Raw genomic sequence first — 18,835 nt, forward strand, 5'->3', positions numbered from 1 at the left:
CCAAAATACAACATATATGAAAGTTGTAATTAGAAATTGCTCTAAATTAGATGGTAAAAAGCTTACTTCTTCCTTATCATCACTCTATTTTTTCTGTTACAGTTATAACATTGAGACTTTTGTGGTTATCTGGGTGGAACCTTTGTAGGCTTATCTTATACTGTTTCTATGGTCTTTACAAACGTTAAAAAAAACTATCTAGATTTTATAGCCATCATCTAGATCCAAAATTTTACATCTAGACTTAACCAAAACCATCTAGATCTAGCTATAAAATATCCAGAGTGGCAGCCCTGTCGTAGAACTGCTTCCTGTCATGCAAGCCCGCTGGTGCGATGAAGTCACAAGTTTCACAACTTACAACATACATATGGGAAAGTACTACTACTAGGACAGCTCACGTGTTCTAGAAGAACGGCGTCGGGAATGAAATGATTTAAGTTTTGATTTGTTTTTAAATCTATATTTCTGGTGTTGGGTGAATATGTTTTTAGGGTTACGATTTACAGCAGTTTGCTAGTTTGCTAAATCACAATTAAATTGTATTTCCTTGCATCGCAATAACTTTTGTACGCAAACATATGGCAATGTATGTCGTTGTGATGTTCTTTATTTACATTGGCTACTGATATTATGATTTGTAATTGACTCAAAAACAATAAATGCTTTTTATTTGATTTCCAAATTCTATCCCAGAAATAATTATTGCAAAAATGTATTTTTTCCACGCCTGAACGCTTAGGTTAACACGCTTCATTTCATCTGATAGAGAAAGGAAAACTTGCCAAACAAAAAGTAGGACAGGTGTTGGTGTTCGTTGTGCGTCACACATTCTTCTGTTCAGTGGTTGTCAATTTTTGGTGTATTCTTTACTACAAAACAGAAACACTCTCGAAACGTAAATGTATTTTTTAACCAAAAGAAAACGGTTTCCGAAACTGTTGTAATACGTCAGCTTGAGTGAGTGGTTTTTACTGGTTTAGTTAGGGTAACACTAAAAGAAGAAAAACGGAAAAGCGGGAAAAGCAGGAAATCAACACTAAAAGCAGAAAAGAAAGGAAAAGCAGAAAAAAAGGAAATTTATGTTTCCTAAAAGAGGGAAAAAATAATTGCAGAAAAACAGGAAAAGAGTGAAATTTCTTGTTTCTTTAGGTTTTGAAACACAGAAAAGCAGAAAAACGGAAATGTTTCTTAATTTGTTTTTTATGTCGTTGTAACTCTTTAAAACCATTTAATAGCGTGATACATCGATTGTGTCGAAATACAGAAAATGTTTCTTTGTTTGTTTTTTATGTCGTTATAAGTCTTTAAAGCCATCTTTATAAATGGTTTTAAAGAGTTAGAACGACATAAAAAAACAAATAAAGAAACATTTCCGTTTTTCTGTATTTCGACACAATCGATGTAGAACGCTATTAAATGGTTTTAAAGAGTTAGAACGACATAAAAAAACAAATAAAGAAACATTTCCGTTTTTCTGTATTTCGACACAATCGATGTAGAACGCTATTACATGGTTTTAAAGAGTTAGAACGACATAAAAAACAAATTAAGAAACATTTCCCGTTTTTCTGCTTTTCTGTATTTCGACAACGTTTCCCGTTTTTCTGCTTTTCTGTTTTTCGAAACCTAAAGAAACAAGAAATTTCACTCTTTTCCTGTTTTTCTGCAATTATTTTTTCCCTCTTTTAGGAAACATAAATTTCCTTTTTTTCTGCTTTTCCTTTCTTTTCTGCTTTTAGTGTTGATTTCCTGCTTTTCCCGCTTTTCCGTTTTTCTTCTTTTAGTGTTACCCGTTTAGTTACTGACTTACTGTAGAATATTCAAGTACGAGATTGTGTATGAGTCGGTGATCGCCACCATAATGAACACAAATAGTGCACTTTAAAGCAAACTCGGGTTAGTTTAAAGAGCTAGACTGTGCTGTGTGTTAATAACCAAATTTTTGTAAATTTTCTTAAGCTTTATGAGTGACATTTCTTGATATAATTTTGAACTATATTGCAAGTCACAACTGCATAAAAAACTGGAAAAAAATTGAATACAGATAATATGGGCTCCCTTTGGAGCAGAAGCACAGATGAAGTGCAACAAATCTACACCAATGATGCACAAACATATACTTATCCATCACCATCTGGCAAGTTTTACTATAAAATGTTATTTTATTTGCTTGTCAAGTTATCATACTTCCACAAACTTGTACCACATAAAATTTAGTCAAACATGTCTGAAATGGTTTGTTATTAACCAGGTCTTGTTTTATCACACTGATATATTATCACCAATGTACAAGTTTTTTATAGTTTGCTAATTTTAGATGACGAATCAATGTGTTGTGGAGTTTTGTCCGCAACTGACTTATTTGTGCACAATTTCTCCAAGTTATTACCTACTCTGGGTTATGACATGTTTGTTTATAGATCAAACTAACTTTTAGCTATGTTCACAGTGTATATAAATAGAGGTTCAAAATACTTATTTTGAGTTGATGTATTACATTTTGTTTGACAAATGTCTAAACAGAACAATACCAGATAACAATCTGTTTTTAGTCGTATCAGATCTATTTAATGGACTTTTGCCTTCGACAATATTAGTTGTGTGGATATTATTGTTAAAAACAAAGAATATGAAAATATTTTCAGTAATTGGGCTAATGCAAACTGGCAACTGCTACTTTTACACCCTGTTTCTTCCTACTTGCTGTGCTGCTATATTGACACTATTACTGTGTCCTGCCATGTTCAACACACACTATTTGTTGCAAGCCAACAGCACTATTCTGATGCTGTTGTAAATACTATCACATTAAAATAAATTATAGATGAATACAGCAAAATAAATGTAATTATGGCCTCATAATAAGGTTTTTATCTTGACACGCAATTTTGTCATACAGTGACAGGTTAAGCTGTAATACAATGAAAAACATACATAACAAACTATACTTTTGGCTGAAATTTATTTTTTGATGACAATTCTTGTGTATTTTTATAGGATCTTATTTTGGTTCACATTTCTTTATGGGTGGAAAGAAGTTTGACACAGTTCAACCAGAAGCATATTTATTTGGAGATAATGCTGACTTGAACATGCTTGGACCAAAACCTTTCAATGTAAATGAGTTTTAAAATGATTTTATATGTTTCAATAATATTTGTGACAACTAGTTTATGTAATATGCATATATTTTTAGTTGGAATATTCGCATGTAAGTTGTAACATACCTTGTTTGTATGCAGTTTCCATACAATTCACCAAGCGGAAGCGAACCGGTTCGGGCGCTTAAATGCCTTGTAAACATCAGGAAGGATACATTAAGACTTATCAGGTGACATAGAAATGTCTGTTAGTTCTCTACATTTGGGGTCATAACTCTTATGCACTAGACTGATTAAAGGCAGGGATCAGTTTGTTGGTTGACCTTCAAAGAAATAATGATTGTTTGATACATATTTGTAACATACCAGTCATCTGGGCATATTGCAAAGCATGAGGTGGATTGAAGCCAAAAAGAAATCAGGAATAAATAATAATCTGTTTTTCCAATCATTAATGAAATCCTCATTGTGTGTGTTCATTTCATTTCGCCCAATCCAAATTTAAAGAAACTTACCACCAGTACACAATCATGGCTTTGGAATATGTTTTCCCAGGTTATCTTAACATTTTTTCTTTCTTTTTATTACCAAGTTTTTTTTAAGAACACTACTAATGCACTTTTCATGGTAGTTTGTTGTAAAGCAGTGTTTCAACTTATTTCTAAACTTACTCCTTCATAGCTTGTTGATTTCAAAATGCTTCTCTTTGAAAAAAAAATGGTTCAGGTTTAACATTGACCCCAGGTTATTTGTTTTCATGTTTGATGTGGTCACTATTGTAAAACCACTTTATCTAATTCCTATAACAAGCCTTGATTAATCAGGATCTGATTAGAAAATTATCTCGACTAGGCAAACATCCAGTTTACCAGCAACTAAATGAATTTATTGTAAAAAAAAGTTGGGATTGGGTGCCTAAAAAGCAATGGGCAACAAGACTGCACAATCAATTGTTAAGGCATTTTTTAGTTCTGCGTAGTTGAAATAGTGTCCACTATATAACCACTGTTTAATGACAGTTCTCCTGAAAAGCTTTGTTGTAACATTTTTTGTGATATAGCAATGTATTGAAGTATTGCATTGAGTAACTGTCATTTTGTCAAACTCTCATGTACAATCTTTAATCTTTTTAAACTTATTTTCCAGAGTTCCAAATCCAATGCTAAAACCAGAGGATGTGATTCAAACCAACAATGAAGAAACTCAAACAGTGGAGGAACAGCCACAGGGAGATCCCCTTTACAACCTGGAGTTTACATTTGACACAGAGTGTCCTTGTTCTATCACTGTATACTACAATGCAGCTGAGGAAATGCGTAACAAAGTTGTAATGTAAGTTATCCAATTTTATGTCGACCTGCGGCCAAGGGCCCCCAGAGATAAATTTGCAGCCATGAACATGTATATTAAAATGTATGTACTGACGGCTGTGATGTAATTATTTTGCAAAATAATTGTATTTCAAAACTGCCTTAAAAGATATGATGACGTTATAAACAATTAAAACTGATGGTCATCCAGGCTGTTTAGCTTGATCTGTGCATTAAGTTAAAAATTATTCTGCGCTTTTTAAGTTTAATTAGATAGTATGTATTACATCAGTAATGTTGAAACAAAAACATGCAAACACATGGCGGCCATTGGTGAAATAAGGATCTGCAATGCGGCCGTCATAGGGAAAAGGTTGTGCGCCCTGTTCTAGGAAGTTTGAGAATGCTGAATCATTGGGCTTGGGAATAACAGACACTTTGTGGAAAGTAGAAATAGGGGAACAAGAACTACTGCAGGGTGCAAACAGAGTAAGAACCATGGCACTTCACCACGCTTTTTGCATTTTTTGTGGATATGCTTCTTTATACTTTCCTTTTTACAGGTTTGTGACGAAGCAAAAGAGTGGAACAATGCATTACAACACTGGATGCAACCAGCAGTTCTGTGCAACCAACCATATTATCAATCCAGCAGATTTACACCTTGGTGAAAGGCCTGTAAGTGTTTGCTGATTTAAAAGTAGTTTCACTTATGCTTGTATGGCTTGTGGTGGCATGCGAAAAGCCGAATTACCAATATAAAATGTAGCCTGTAAGTGGACTTAAACCCACCACTGTCATCTATTGTTATGTGTAATTTATTTTCTTATCTGTTGTTAGGTGTTGTACATGCTGTTGCTTGTTGTACAATCTGCTGATGTTTTGTGTGTTATGTTATGCAGTACACTGCCTTTCTAAATTCACTTGTATTGGATTCCTGTTTCCCTAATTGTCAAAAGTATGGAATCAGATTAATCTAACCAATGTTATGCTATCTCTTTGGTCTGCGGATTTTTCTTGATATTCAGTTTTTTCTTTTAACTATACAATTTCAGAAAACATGGGACTTTTCTAAAATTCCAATTGCAATCCAAGTATCAGCTGAATGCCCTGATAACCAATTCCATGGACACAGCCATATTACATATGCAACTCTTGACAAGGTAAGTTATATATTTTCATTTTCTGCTGAACAAATTGTAGAGTATTTCAGCACTTAAAATTCAACTTGTTCTTTACCAAATTGTAATGACAATGGTTTCAAGCTGTTTTCATTTTTATGGTGTACAATATAAATAAACTTCTGTATTTTTATCCTATTCAAATTCAATCATGGTTCATAATGATTTCATTTGTCCAGAATGTGAATAGAACTAGAAATCAATATTGCCTGTGTCCTAAAGGTCATGATTAATAAAACCATTTTTTGATCAATATATTTAATTGGATTTTGACAATATTTTTTTTTAAATCACAAAGAGTGATAAATGGTAATTTTATTCACCACCCAGAAAATTGAAAGTAAAAGTGTCACTGTGCTTTGGCAAAACAGCTTTGCTCACAAAAACTTTTATGAGATATGTTTAAAAGGGTTGAATTACCTCTTGTTCAGTTCTCATGACCTAGTTAATAAGTTACAAAGGTAGATGTTATTAAACATACTGCAACTTGCATTGTTGTGTAACATGTTTGTTTAGTGTCTGTGTTTGTTGGTGACATCTCTGTTTTTATTTTTTCAATAGGTGTCGGATGATTCTTGGACGATTAAACCAATCAAACAAAAACAGGCGGTATGTTGTTTATTTTTTCTATTTTTTTGCAGGTTAGACCACTTTATGTTTGAAGAAAAACGTTAAAGCGACCTTTTTGTCAACATTATTTGTTTTGTAATTTTTTGTTGTTGGTTTTTTTGTGGTTCCTTTAGTTTTGGTTGGAAATAAACACAGCTGCAGTTTGATAAAAAATGGGCATTTATTTTTTCAACGCAATTGAGATGACAAGTAAATGTAGAATGGGTGGTGAGTCTCAATGGTGATTTAACATGTGAATTATTTGGTGACGCACAAGTCTCCAGCTTGCAACAACTTTGTGCTAATGTTGCTTTTTTATAGAGATTAAATAATTTTAATGTAACTGCAAATTTCTGACTTAGCTTAATGTTTTTAAATACTATGTATTTTTTTTAAAACTCCATTTATATATATTTTTAGATCAATGGGGTGTGTTACCTAATTCAAGAAATATATGGAATTGAAAACAAGAGCAAAGCACCAACATTTGGTTTGTTTTATCTTGTATTTACAATTCACTTCAGCTTATTTGTTAATGTTTTTGTTTGTATGATTCCTACTTATTATCTGACTGTTATGTGTTATGACTTACACATATGTGTTAGTTTGCCCCTCTCTTTAGGTTTTTAAACCTGTGAATTATGCACTTAAGTAATATATATGTATGTTTCCAAAAATTTCCCAAATGTCCCAATTCCATGCACTAAAATCTCTTAACAGATGGAGACGACCAGAATGCTGATCCACAAGATGATGATGACGATGATGACGATGACTCAGCAGAATGTGTGGTCTGTCTGTCAGATATGAGGGACACTCTGATATTGCCTTGCAAACATCTCTGCTTATGTAGCACATGTGGTACGTTTAAATTTTGATCACATCTTAATTGCAAATGGGTATAATTTGCTCTTGATTTCTATGATTCATGCTTTAACTGTTTGTTAATGCCTTATTTTGTTATCTTAGCCAATCAACTGCGATTTCAGCAAAGTGGTTGTCCAATTTGTCGACAGTCTTTTCGGGCTCTATTACAAATTCGAGCCATTCGTCGCAAAACTCCTGCCTCTTCGGTGACAGGTCACAGTTCATCAATAACAGAAGAGACAGAACAAGATGAGGTCCAGTCTGTAGACACAGCAGGTATTTACTGCTGTAGCACTCATATACAAATCATAGTACACCTGACTGTGATGCCAATTTATATCTGAGTGTACTGTGACCACTGGTCTACAGTAACGCTTAAAGCCTGATCCCAGTTATGAATGTATGTTCATCTGTACTGATTATTGGCCAATCTCATGAACTCCATGCTTGTAATTTGACTTTCGGCGGGCTCACTGCTGAGTCTGTGTAGCTCAGTTGGTAAAGCTAGTCTTGGAAAGACTCTGGTTCCAATTCCACCGCAGGTTAGATTTTGCTAGCCTACACCTTGACATACAGGAATGCTTGGTGCTGATTCTGTATGCTGCCTTCAATGTGCTTGGCATACTACGATTTGCAGTCAATACTATGTACATATGTATATAAATACCTCTTGTCCATGTGACTATCTTTCTTGAATTGTGATTTTTCAATTGCTAACAGCTGATGGCAATAGTGATGAAGCTTTACCATTTGAAATCAGCATTCCACCTGGCTTTGAAGTTGTCCCACTGATTAGTGCCATCAATGGACCTGTTTCATCAAGTACCGCTTCATTATCTACCTCTAGAGGTCAGTTATCAAATTAAAACTAAAATGCACTTTTGTATCGGAGGGAAATAATATTGAATGTTTTGTATGTGTGTGTTTATCTTGCCTTGTGTTAGGTTTAACTTTTGTCTTTATATGGAATGGTATTGTGTTTGTTGCATCTTTTGAATATGTGCTTTCCAGATTTCACTAGGGCGTCAAGTATTGTCTCAACCACATCCTCACTCTCAAGACCACGCAAAAATAAATCAAAAACTACTGTAAGAGTTTTTAATTGCTTTTTACAGTATTTGTGAATATTTTGTAAATAAACAATATTTTTTTTATATTTCAAATGATAAGTTATACAATTGTATGACTTTTGGTTTAAATACTTTTGTCATGTCAGTATTTCTGTATTTATGAATAATTTAGATTGACATTGAGAATGAAGTCACATTGCCAGTTGATGCAAGTCATGAGTTGGAAAGAAGGCGCTCAAGGGGAAAAAGGAGAAGTTCAAAGAAGAAGTCTGTTGTAAGTTTTATTCAACAAGTGATGTAAGACAAGAGTTGCAGTTCCCCTGGTAAAGTTGTTGCTTGTTGTCTGTAAAAGAACTTTTTTGTTTGTTCTTGTCATGCAACAATGTTTGTAAGTTGTGACCAAAAAAACTATTTGGCAATAAAAAGTGATTCTCAATAAGGACCTTAATGGAACCTTTTTTGTTTTTCAGGACAAAACTTCTACGGAAGCAGACCAAACTGCATCATCTGAACAAACATTAAGTATGACATAAGTTATTATATGTTGACATTTAAAAAAAATTGTTTCCTTATACCCAGCAGTTAACTCACTCATGTTGGTTACAGTTCTAGGTTTTATAACAAAAAGCAGTCTCAGCCATAATATAAAGTTGCAAATTAGTTTTTTATTCACCATTTTTAAAGTTTTTACCGCGCAACGTACTGCAATTAAAATTTTCCACTCATGCTTTACTTAAGGTCCTGACAATCGAACAGATGCAGTTGAAACAACAACAACAACAACAACTCCATGTTCAGAAAATCGACTTTCAGATGAAGGTACAAAATAGATAATACTACTATCTTGGACTGACACTAAAACCAAGATACAAATAAATTTGAAAGATAATATTTTTTTGCTATTTGAATAAAATGCACGATCGGACTGTCATACAATATTGTAAACGACAGTTTAAAGACATTACATTCATTATTGAAATAATGTTATTCCATGTTTGACTGAACTAGTGCTGTTCTTGAATACAAATTTTTGTTGCAATTCTGTCAGTGCAAATTTATGTGACCGGTTCCCTTGACACATTTATTTTAGCCCTACCTTAACAAACTTGTCAAGTTTGTAAGTGTAACTTTTCCTGTATAATTATCCATAACTAACAGTTTATTGGTTTTTACATTTTTAGTGTTAAAAATGTTTTTTGCTTGAACAAGTCCCCTAAAATATTTTTTTCCTAGACTCTGAGGTTGCTTCCAGTCAAGCTGCCACCCCAGTACACCAAGATATGAATTCAGATAAAAGTGAACCTTTAAGTTCACCCAAGGTAAGGTTTCTTATGTATTGCAAGTCATAACTGTTAATAAACTTCCGGATTGGCAACCTCTGACCACCTGGGTGCTGACTAAAACTGGTTTCAAGTTTACAATTAGTTATATACTGATGTTTTGTACATAATGACAGTCTTGTTGCTTTGGAAACACATTGTATGTTAACAGTACTATTAATGCTTCAACTATCTAGGTCCCTGATATTAAAGATCACAATGATGCTGTTTACCAGAATACAGAGGAACTTGGTGAGTTCACCTTACATAGTTAATTTTTTTTACATTAGTGAATCTTATAAAAAATTGATTGTTTTAGGTGATTTTTCAAATGGAGGATCAACAGAGAAAGTGGATGTGGACAACCAACATCCTTTGTCTGTTGAGGTATCTATTATTAACATATCTTAAAGGAAAGTTAAACATGGTGGATAGATATCAAAAGTTGTATAATACAATGGAGGTTTCATCAGTTTAACCAGTGCTTTATAATCAACCAATGAATTAGCAATCATCCCAGGGTAAATACAATGGTGAGAAATAGAATGGAGTTTAGGGTGAATACCTCGCAGATTATTTAAAAGTCTGTGTAAAAGTTTTTTTTAAGTTTAGTTTCAAATTTGTTAAAAGAATGCCATATGCTGTTGGGTGAAAGAAAAGTTTAAGAATCATTGAGAAAAGCCAACTGACCCCAATTGTATGTCAAATTGCAGTACATTGGAAAGCAAGACTCCACCCACTCATCCTTATGTGCCCTTTCAAATGTTTTTGAGTATTAGGATATGAATTACTGTTGCTTTGATAACATGTGTTGCCTTTACTAGTGTTCCCTGGTGACTAATTTTGCTTTTGTAGGGTGACTTGACAACCGTTGATGAAAATCAAGTTGTTATTGAACAAGTCTCCACCCGGACCAACTCACAAAGCGCAGACGTTGTAAACACAAAAGTATAATCTTCATACTGTGTACAAATCTATGCTACCACAGAAAATGCGCTTAATATTTTTTTTCTGTGATTTGAAATTGTAAAACTGCCACAAATTTTTTTGGACCCGAAGTGGTTAATAGTTTACCCAAACAGTTGCTGCATATACTTGTTGTTGTGAGCAGTTGCAACTATTTGTAAATGTCAGTATACCTGGGAAATTTGGGTACTTACAGATAAAAATTCTTTTTGTAAACCCCAAACTGTAGCATTCCAGTTTAATTTGTACATTTTTACAAACCACTGTTTAATTTTACTAAACATAATTTTGATACCATACATTTTTGCTGTTTCTTGTATTTATCCATGTATTGGCACAATTTGCAGTGACACACTTAAATGGCTGACAAGCAGCAGACACTCTTGTAAAAAAAGCAGGTTTGAGGTGATATAAAAGACTTGTTAGAAAAAAAACAACTATCTATTAAACCTGCAGTTTAAAGTGGTTTAATCTTTAGATATAAATTCAGCCATTAAACAGGACGAAAATGATTCCTTGGTTTTTCTGCATCTATGCAACCCATTTAATCTGCGACCTGCTATAACTTTCTGTTTTATTTTTTCTGTAAATTTGTTTTTACTGTCTCTCATACATATAGTACAACTTGAACCCCAACATTTAATTCTTACTTTTAAAACATGCCACATATTGTTCCATACAAATCAATGTAAAACTGAAATATTCATCTACAATTTTGGTTTGCGCAGATTTTAAAATGTTTCAGCTTTTTTCCAACTGGTTATCATTAAAAAGCTGGTTTTTGTAGCATGTTGTTATTTTGTGATGGTCTGGTACTGAATATTCTTGCGTATTTAATGGTGATATGTTTTGTTGGCTTAAGTGGGAGCCGAGTGTTAGAACTGTGAATATGTTATAAATGGTTGCTTTTGCATTAAGAGGGATTACAGCTTGCTTTCCCATTGTTTTTCCTTCTGAGATAGGTGCCATGTAAAACTAAAGGACCCAACATTCTAGCTTGTACAATAAAAATAATTCTTTTTACATTTTCTGAATTAAACACATGAGATATACAAATTTAAAATTCCAACAACTTATGAAGCATGGAAAGATGAAATACTTTCTCTATAGACATAAGGTTGTAGTCTCCTCTTGTTGCAAAAGTTTTTAGATTTGAAATGTACAATAGGCATTTATGTATTTAAGTATGTGATATCGCATAAATTGTTGAAAATGCAACAATCGCACTTATAATGTTTATGTCGCAATTGAAAAGCCACTTGCTGACAATTTTACTGTTGGTGATTGCATCTGTACATACTTAGTACCCTAATAAAATTCACCCACCTATTTTTTGTTGAGAATGTAAAAAATGGCAAAATTATTGATCAGCAGCTTCATATTTTCATAGTGGCACTATTTGTTTGAATGGCAATTGAAGAAATGTGGACATCAATACAGTTTTTAAACAAAATTGGATTAACATGGAACTTTTAGTGGAAAATTAATGTACATGTACACACTTTGGATTACGAGAAATTCTTGCACTAGCTTTTGTAGTAAGCACTTACTGACATCATGCATAATGCTTCTTTTGGCATGACGTTGTAGCTAAACACTTGTTTTAGACTTACAAGTTTACTATTTTGCAGAATACTCTTAGAGTAAATAATTGCACTCCACATGACCATGCATCAAAACACTTACATTAGATTTAAACTGGTACAACTTTTTTGCTCAAAGTTTATTTACTACAAATATTATCAACGACTCCAGAGTGATTTGTCCCATCAAAAAAGAAATAGTTTTCATGGGGGGCATCCTTCTTTGAAATCACCTTGATGACCTCTTGCCCCAAGACTCCTCCAACAATGGCACAGATAGGACTCAATGCAGAGCAACAAAAATTTGTGAAATTGTCATTTACAAAATTGGAATTCACACCAAACTTTAACAAAACTTCTTCCTTGATTTTTTTCAAGGATTCAGAGTTGTCTTCATTCAGTTGAGGAAGGCAATCAAATTGTTTTCTGAAGTTATCAATTATTTGTAGAATGAAGAACACTTGGGAAGATTGACGCAAACTTCTGCGACTTCTTTTGCTCCAATCTTCTTTCAACGATTCTTCATAGCTGCAGTGTTTTACTGCTTTTAATACAGACACAGTGTCTTTTTCAAGTTTTCTTTTTTTGTTGCTAGGTTCATTTTGATCATTGCTTTTTTTGACTTCAACTTCTTCAACAAACTCATGGTCTTTGAGATCAGCAAAACAGTATCCATAAAATCCATAAACATCACCACAAAAAAACTTTACATTCATTTTCCGACAAATGTTGTTGATTTTTATCCTTGTGCTTGCAGTACAGCATGTGCAACAAACAACATCAAACTTTTCAAAAAATGTTTCTTGTTTTTCAGCAAGGGGTTCAACATCAACAATGACCGTAACATTTGGATTTAATTCTTGTGTACGTGGTTTTGAAGCCTCACCCAAATTTTTCCCTATATCATCTGGCGTAACAAGAAGCTGAGAGAAGAGGTCTTCTTCAGTGACAACTCTGTCATCAAGGAGAGTTATCGAATCAATTCCAGCCAGAACAATGTTCTTTACCACCTCTGATCCTAGACCACCAATGCCAGCAACAAGCACATTGGCTTTCCTCAGTCGCTTTTGGGCATCAAGTCCCCAAAGTCGAATTTGCCGATCGTATTGTGCAAATTCTTCAGCACTTATTTCATTATTGCCACTAGCCATAACACATTAGCTCAAAACAACTCTAATTATTGAAATGACTCGCTGAAGAGAAACCTATTGGCAAAAAAAAATTCGTATTGATTTGGAAATGTCACTGCCAAAGATTCGTAAAGCATATGACGAATGACGAGTTGACGATACAAATTACAAATTAATGCTGCGGATCTAGTTCGGATTTGACAAGGTTGTTATGTTATGTAGTTTGATTCACTACGGCCACTTTAATTACACCCAAAATACTGAATATATAATTAATCCTAAAACAGCAAACCAAGTTCAAAACGATTGAATTGTTAATGCACTCGCGCCACTTCTAATTAATTTATATCACTATCAACATAGAAATTTTGGAAATAAACAATGGTAAATGTTTCAGCATTTTGGACGGTTTTGTACTAAATTACTGTTTGTTTCTGCTAATAAAAGAGTAAATTAACCACAAAAAAATTAATTATGTTTTATTCTTGTTTATATGTGCTTAAAACCCAATATCGCTACACAAAACTTATTATCTTTCAGTGCGCTTACCATATCTGGTTTTAGGCCACCTGGCTTTATTGAAGCGGAACAATCATCCTAAAAAAATTAATAAAGTTGGTAAAAATGCGTAAACGATAATTTTCTCATAATGAAACGATAAAAATTATTGAGGAGAATTTTTGAAAAACTTATATAAACAAAAAAGAACTGTTTTTATTTTTTGTGTAGTATCTAGGCTCACTTGGCTAATGAAATACTTCGATTTTAAGTGAACCAATTTTTGCAAGTCATTAGTGTGATTCACTATTTAGCAATAATATAAAAGGCACTTAACATATAAAGTAAAACGTTATGTCCTAAGATTGAAATGAGATGTGTAGGGAATTGATTGACAACTGACAAAGTTTAAAAATCAACAAAGCCTTTTTTCTACAGGTTAACACTTCGTTATGCAAAAACTATTTTTTGAAGTAGAGAACTTAGAAAACTTACTGTAAATATAGTTTGTTTGTCTACGCAAATTACATGATGTTACGTAACACATTTTGTCCTTTTACAGTGATTGTGTAATAGGGGTAAGAAAACAACAAATTTCCTAAATAACTGGAGTGAAATCAAGAAAGTAAAAATGTCACAAAATGATCTTGGAGATTGGTATAGAAGTATACCACGAATAACTAGATACTGGTAAGAACAAGTAAATTGAAAGTTGCCTAATTATATAATTTGTTTTTGGAACTAGGTAATTTGGTGTTGCACCATTTTTCATTACATATGTATCTGTCATTTTGGGGGTGGTACTAAATACCGCATGTGACCGCATGTGATTCCTCTTAAAGTACCCATGTTATGTGAAATGTAAGAATTCCAGCCCCATCAGGGGTAAAATAGACCAGATTCTAGATTGATTTTAATTTCAAACCTTCACCCAACCCTAATAGCTCTAACCGTAAGCGCTTTTAAAAGTCCGCAAAATTATTTTTTCGTAAAAGCATATTTAAGTCCTTCACAGATTCCTGCCGTGTGATAACATGCGGTATACTATGCGGTCACATGCTGCCACATGCGGTAACATACGGCCACATGCGGTATTTAGTACCACCGTCAATTTGGTATCACTGTCACCAACCAGTTTTTGTCTCGTCTTTAACACTTATCCTTTTGCATGTTACAAATTTTTTTTGCTTGATTGTTTACAGTAAATTGCCAAAAAAGGAACATGGCACATTGCATTTGCTCCAGAATCCAGATTAAAAGTTATATTTGCGAGAAGGATGTTTTTTGTCAAAATATTTGAGAAGAATTTTAAATTTTTGCACAAATTAATTGAGTTTTGATTTTGAAATGGATTTAATTTACCTTTAACTATAGTTTACCAATTGTGCAAGTTGTAAGTAACTGCTGCAAAACTCAGCAAAATGAATAATAACAGTTTATGCACAGAAGCTTTTTAAAGTTATACACAGAAGCTAGAAGCAAACCAGTTTTGCTCTATTGTGCTCATCGATGCTCTACTAAAACATGCAACTTTTTTATTATTACAATCTTGGCCTAAAATTTAAATGCTTAAAGTCTATATCAACAAAGTAGCCCATAGCACATGATCACTAGTTTTTGCAGGAACCACTCATTTAATTCAATTGTTATGGTGTACTTTTTACAATACAGGTTCACTGCAGCTGTTGCTGTTCCACTTGCTGGAAAATTCGGTTTACTTAACCCCATGTGGTTAATTTTGGATTATGCCAGTTTGGTTTCTGGTTTTCAGGTTTGTTATTTATTTTTTTGGTCAAATTGCAAAAAGCAAAAGTATGTTTATGTTTTGTAGATCTGGAGACCTGTATCAGCAGCAGTTTACTATCCTATAACACCTATGACTGGATTTCATTATTTGATTACTCTCTATTTTCTGTACAGCTATTCCACAAGGCTAGAAACAGGTATGTCCCATTTACAGAAATAAAAAATGTTGTAATGAAGCAAATGAACATATTAGGATGACATATTTTTGTAGAACTTAAGTTTCATGTTTATATTTGCAGGGATTTTCACTGGTCGACCTGCAGATTACGTCTTTATGCTGCTATTTAACTGGGCAACCACAGTTGTATCCTTGTTTGTTTTAACTGGTTGACTTCCTAAGTATTTTTTTACAAATAAAATGAACATTTTTTTACTTCGCTGCAAACTACAAACATTATCACTAGTTTATTACCATGCCAACATGTATAATAAAGTATTGTAAAATAATTTGCAAATGCTCTGAAATTGAAATTTCTTAACCATGGAGCTTTAGATACTTGCGCTTGCCCTTGGAATTCCGGTAAGTTGTATTGTCTGAGTGAAAAGTTTCTTGTGTTGTAATATAACACTGACATTTATTTTGACAGATCATATTTGAACTTCTTGTCTTAGCTGCTCTGTATATTTGGTGTCAAATCAACAGGGATCAAATTGTGTCATTTTGGTTTGGCACAAGATTTAAGGTTAGTTCCTGTTTTCTTTCTGCAAAATAGATAGGGCAAATGTAAACAATATCTATCTGTTTAAAAAGATTGTTGATTTTGAACTATCAGAAAATTAACTGTTGGTACACTTTTCTGTAGCAGTAACATTTTGGTTTAATTTTTGGTATGCTATTTAAATATCATTGATACTAAGACATTGTTGTGGTTTGGACACAATAAATTTGTTCATTTGTGGTTGTGTGCTTTCAAACTACTTACTTCATTAAAAGAAAACATTTATTGGACTATAACCATCAATCTTTAAAGCACAAAGTCTGCTCGTTTGGGATACTTTTCAGTACAGATGAGTTTTTCTTATGAAATAATATGCTTGAGAATCATATAACTTGGATGCAGTTAAATAGAACATGAAATTTAAAAGTATGCAATTATGCAGATTGGTCTGTAACGGTTTTTTCACTGTATTTTTTGTGAGTGGTTTATGTATTTTATTCATCTATAATATTAACATGGTTTGTGTTTTATTTGTTAGGCTGCTTATCTACCATGGGTGTTGTTTGCTTTTAACCTCATTATCAGAGGAGGGTGAGTTTTTGCTTTGAAATTTAAAACATTTTCACACAATGATTTGTAGTTTACAGTAAATGTTTTTTACGTGTTTGTGCAGAGGAATGCATGAATTGTTGGGAATTTTTGTCGGTCACCTTTACTTTTTCCTCAAGTTTAAATATCCAATCGATTTTGGTGGAATGTCACTTCTTGAGACTCCTCGGTTTTTGTAAGTATTAAATATGAGACAGAAAAGCTTAACTGAATACCAACTTAATGCTTCTTTTTTTTGGAACTTTTTATGGCAAATAGATACATGTAATCATTACTTCTAACATGTTAATGTGAGCATAACATGAGTGTATTTTAAACAATATATGTGCTCATTCTAGCTAACTCAGATTACTGTGAACTCACACTATGTATATCACTACAATAGATAATTTAGCATTCATAGGCACCAACCACTTGTATGCCAGGCAAACCCTGACAAAAACTTTGGGTATGCCGCATACCCGAGAATCGTACAAACGTTAGTCATGCGTTATGTGCTTTTTAGAATTAACAAACACGATTGACTGTAATAGCGAGAAGCGTTGAAATTGATATGGTAAAAAGCATGTTGTTGTGAAAACAGACACAGGAACTGGAAGTTATAAGTTGCCGCCCATGGTATTACGTATACTACATTCTGAGAATACAGTCCTATCCTTGTTTTTTAACTACCTCTACCGCAAGGACAACGCCTGACTAATCAACTAAAAAAAACTTGCCAACGCGTATTGTTACTTCAAACGCGGTACATCAACCGTTAGAGCAGAACGCCTACGAAACTTGACTTGTTGGACCTGCTAAATTTGTGTTATGTATCATTTGAAAGTCAAGCGATGACTTTCTTTTATTTACCGAATTCGTCTTCGTTGTTGCGTGCATAATGAAAAATCTTTTGTAGCCCAGTCTACATGCATAAAAGTCTTGTTCTTTTGCAAAGATTTCACTATTTTCCCAACACGAGAACTGGCGTCAGCGGTTTTGGAACAGCTCCTCAACCAAGACGACGAGACAACAATGACGGAGGTGGCGGGGCCCATGCATGGGGCCAAGGGCAGGCTTTAGGGGGCAACTAAACAAATGGATACAACCTGAGTTCATTTTAAATGTGGCAATATAACATATTCAAAGATTTTATTTGCATAGTGTATGTACATTGCAAACTCAGTGCGTTGACGAACAAAACTAGAGTTAATTTCAAGTCGCTGTAAATCGCCTATTCGCAGCTTGTTTGGTCAACTTGTGCGAGGCAAAGATGTGTTAAAACAATATATATTAAAGCGATCGTTTGAATATGTTTAAGGCCCGTGCTTTTGTGTTTCAGTAAAGATTTAAAACCTTTGCATTACCTTACTGTAACAAACTAGTTAAAATCACTTGTTACAACACCTTTCCAGGTCAAATAATTCTACATTTCAAGGTGAAAACTATAGCCTTGACTTTTTGTCTTATAAACCGAAGTGACCAGTGTGTGATGCACGGTTCCGATTTTTTTCGTTGTTGTTCGATTGTGAATAAACTAGCTGCTGGTTGCGTTTCTTAATCTTTTTAAATAGTTTGTTTTCGCGGGAGGAGGGTTGATGTTGTTTTGAAATTATTACAACAAATAAAACTGTGTGATCACTTTCAAACACCGATCAATTTACATAATTGAGCGGGTAAATTACCAGAATATGGGTACATTTCTTCCTGCAGCCCGCGGTTGTCAAAGGTTAAAGCGTGTAGAGTTTTAGTGGAATTAACTTAACACGATTTTTTATATTGTTATACTTTCTATAGCCTTCGCGCTTGGTTCTAACCTAAAAGTAACCAGTGTTTTAACCGTTTGCTCCCCTTTGGAACACTTCGTCATGTCTAGATTAACCCCCTTCTTTGTCAAAAAAGCAAACATTTTACATTCAACAACAAAAAATTCGTGCTTTATTATATAATGCGGCGAACCGGCTAAAGTGAGGTATATGCATCCAGCTGGGTGCCTCCTCCTCAGTAACGTTGTTCAAGCTGTCATTTAAAGTTTGTGGAACAGCTTGTGTAACTTGTTGGCCTGTGCGGTATATATTTTCATGTTGTGAAGATCTGTTAAAAGTCTGTGAAATACACGATTTCCAGCTTTCATTTCATTCAAAA

At 33.6% G+C, this 18,835-nt stretch overlaps 3 protein-coding genes across 3 annotated transcripts; 2 read left to right on the forward strand and 1 right to left on the reverse strand.

Moving 5' to 3' along the window:
* The first annotated feature begins 1,942 nt into the window (after positions 1 to 1,942).
* Positions 1,943 to 11,755, forward strand: LOC145223277 (E3 ubiquitin-protein ligase MGRN1-like). Its single transcript, XM_080089678.1, has 19 exons — positions 1,943 to 2,140; positions 3,001 to 3,119; positions 3,246 to 3,334; positions 4,251 to 4,436; positions 4,978 to 5,092; positions 5,470 to 5,577; positions 6,157 to 6,204; positions 6,625 to 6,694; positions 6,925 to 7,065; positions 7,174 to 7,347; positions 7,792 to 7,920; positions 8,083 to 8,159; positions 8,314 to 8,415; positions 8,612 to 8,663; positions 8,880 to 8,960; positions 9,375 to 9,460; positions 9,658 to 9,712; positions 9,780 to 9,847; positions 10,316 to 11,755. Exons 1-19 carry the CDS (start codon positions 2,053 to 2,055, stop codon positions 10,412 to 10,414), a joined length of 1,887 nt encoding a protein of 628 aa, XP_079945804.1. The 5' UTR covers positions 1,943 to 2,052; the 3' UTR covers positions 10,415 to 11,755.
* Positions 11,756 to 12,130: 375 nt separating this feature from the next.
* Positions 12,131 to 13,462, reverse strand: LOC145223287 (SUMO-activating enzyme subunit 1-like). The gene has a single exon (XM_080089688.1). It carries the CDS (start codon positions 13,158 to 13,160, stop codon positions 12,150 to 12,152), a length of 1,011 nt encoding a protein of 336 aa, XP_079945814.1. The 5' UTR covers positions 13,161 to 13,462; the 3' UTR covers positions 12,131 to 12,149.
* Positions 13,463 to 14,179: 717 nt separating this feature from the next.
* On the forward strand, positions 14,180 to 18,251 carry LOC145223293 (derlin-1-like). Its single transcript, XM_080089701.1, has 9 exons — positions 14,180 to 14,327; positions 15,309 to 15,408; positions 15,469 to 15,580; positions 15,683 to 15,747; positions 15,937 to 15,963; positions 16,031 to 16,126; positions 16,641 to 16,693; positions 16,776 to 16,886; positions 17,649 to 18,251. Exons 1-9 carry the CDS (start codon positions 14,269 to 14,271, stop codon positions 17,782 to 17,784), a joined length of 759 nt encoding a protein of 252 aa, XP_079945827.1. The 5' UTR covers positions 14,180 to 14,268; the 3' UTR covers positions 17,785 to 18,251.
* The last annotated feature ends 584 nt before the right edge of the window (positions 18,252 to 18,835 follow it).

Source organism: Phallusia mammillata, chromosome 1 (assembly GCF_965637545.1).
Source record: "Phallusia mammillata chromosome 1, kaPhaMamm4.hap1.1, whole genome shotgun sequence".
NCBI lineage: Eukaryota > Metazoa > Chordata > Ascidiacea > Phlebobranchia > Ascidiidae > Phallusia > Phallusia mammillata.

Bases quoted from the DNA above. Each gene is read 5' to 3' on its own strand.
- LOC145223277 (XM_080089678.1), top strand. From the start codon at position 2,053: ATGGGCTCCCTTTGGAGCAGAAGCACAGATGAAGTGCAACAAATCTAC. The intron at 2,141-3,000 runs GCAAGTTTTACT...GTATTTTTATAG, and splicing joins TACTTATCCATCACCATCTG to GATCTTATTTTGGTTCACAT. The intron at 9,848-10,315 runs GTATCTATTATT...TTGCTTTTGTAG, and splicing joins AACATCCTTTGTCTGTTGAG to GGTGACTTGACAACCGTTGA.
- LOC145223287 (XM_080089688.1), bottom strand. From the start codon at position 13,160: ATGGCTAGTGGCAATAATGAAATAAGTGCTGAAGAATTTGCACAATAC.
- LOC145223293 (XM_080089701.1), top strand. From the start codon at position 14,269: ATGTCACAAAATGATCTTGGAGATTGGTATAGAAGTATACCACGAATA. The intron at 15,409-15,468 runs GTTTGTTATTTA...TATGTTTTGTAG, and splicing joins GTTTGGTTTCTGGTTTTCAG to ATCTGGAGACCTGTATCAGC. The intron at 16,127-16,640 runs GTTAGTTCCTGT...TTTATTTGTTAG, and splicing joins GGTTTGGCACAAGATTTAAG to GCTGCTTATCTACCATGGGT.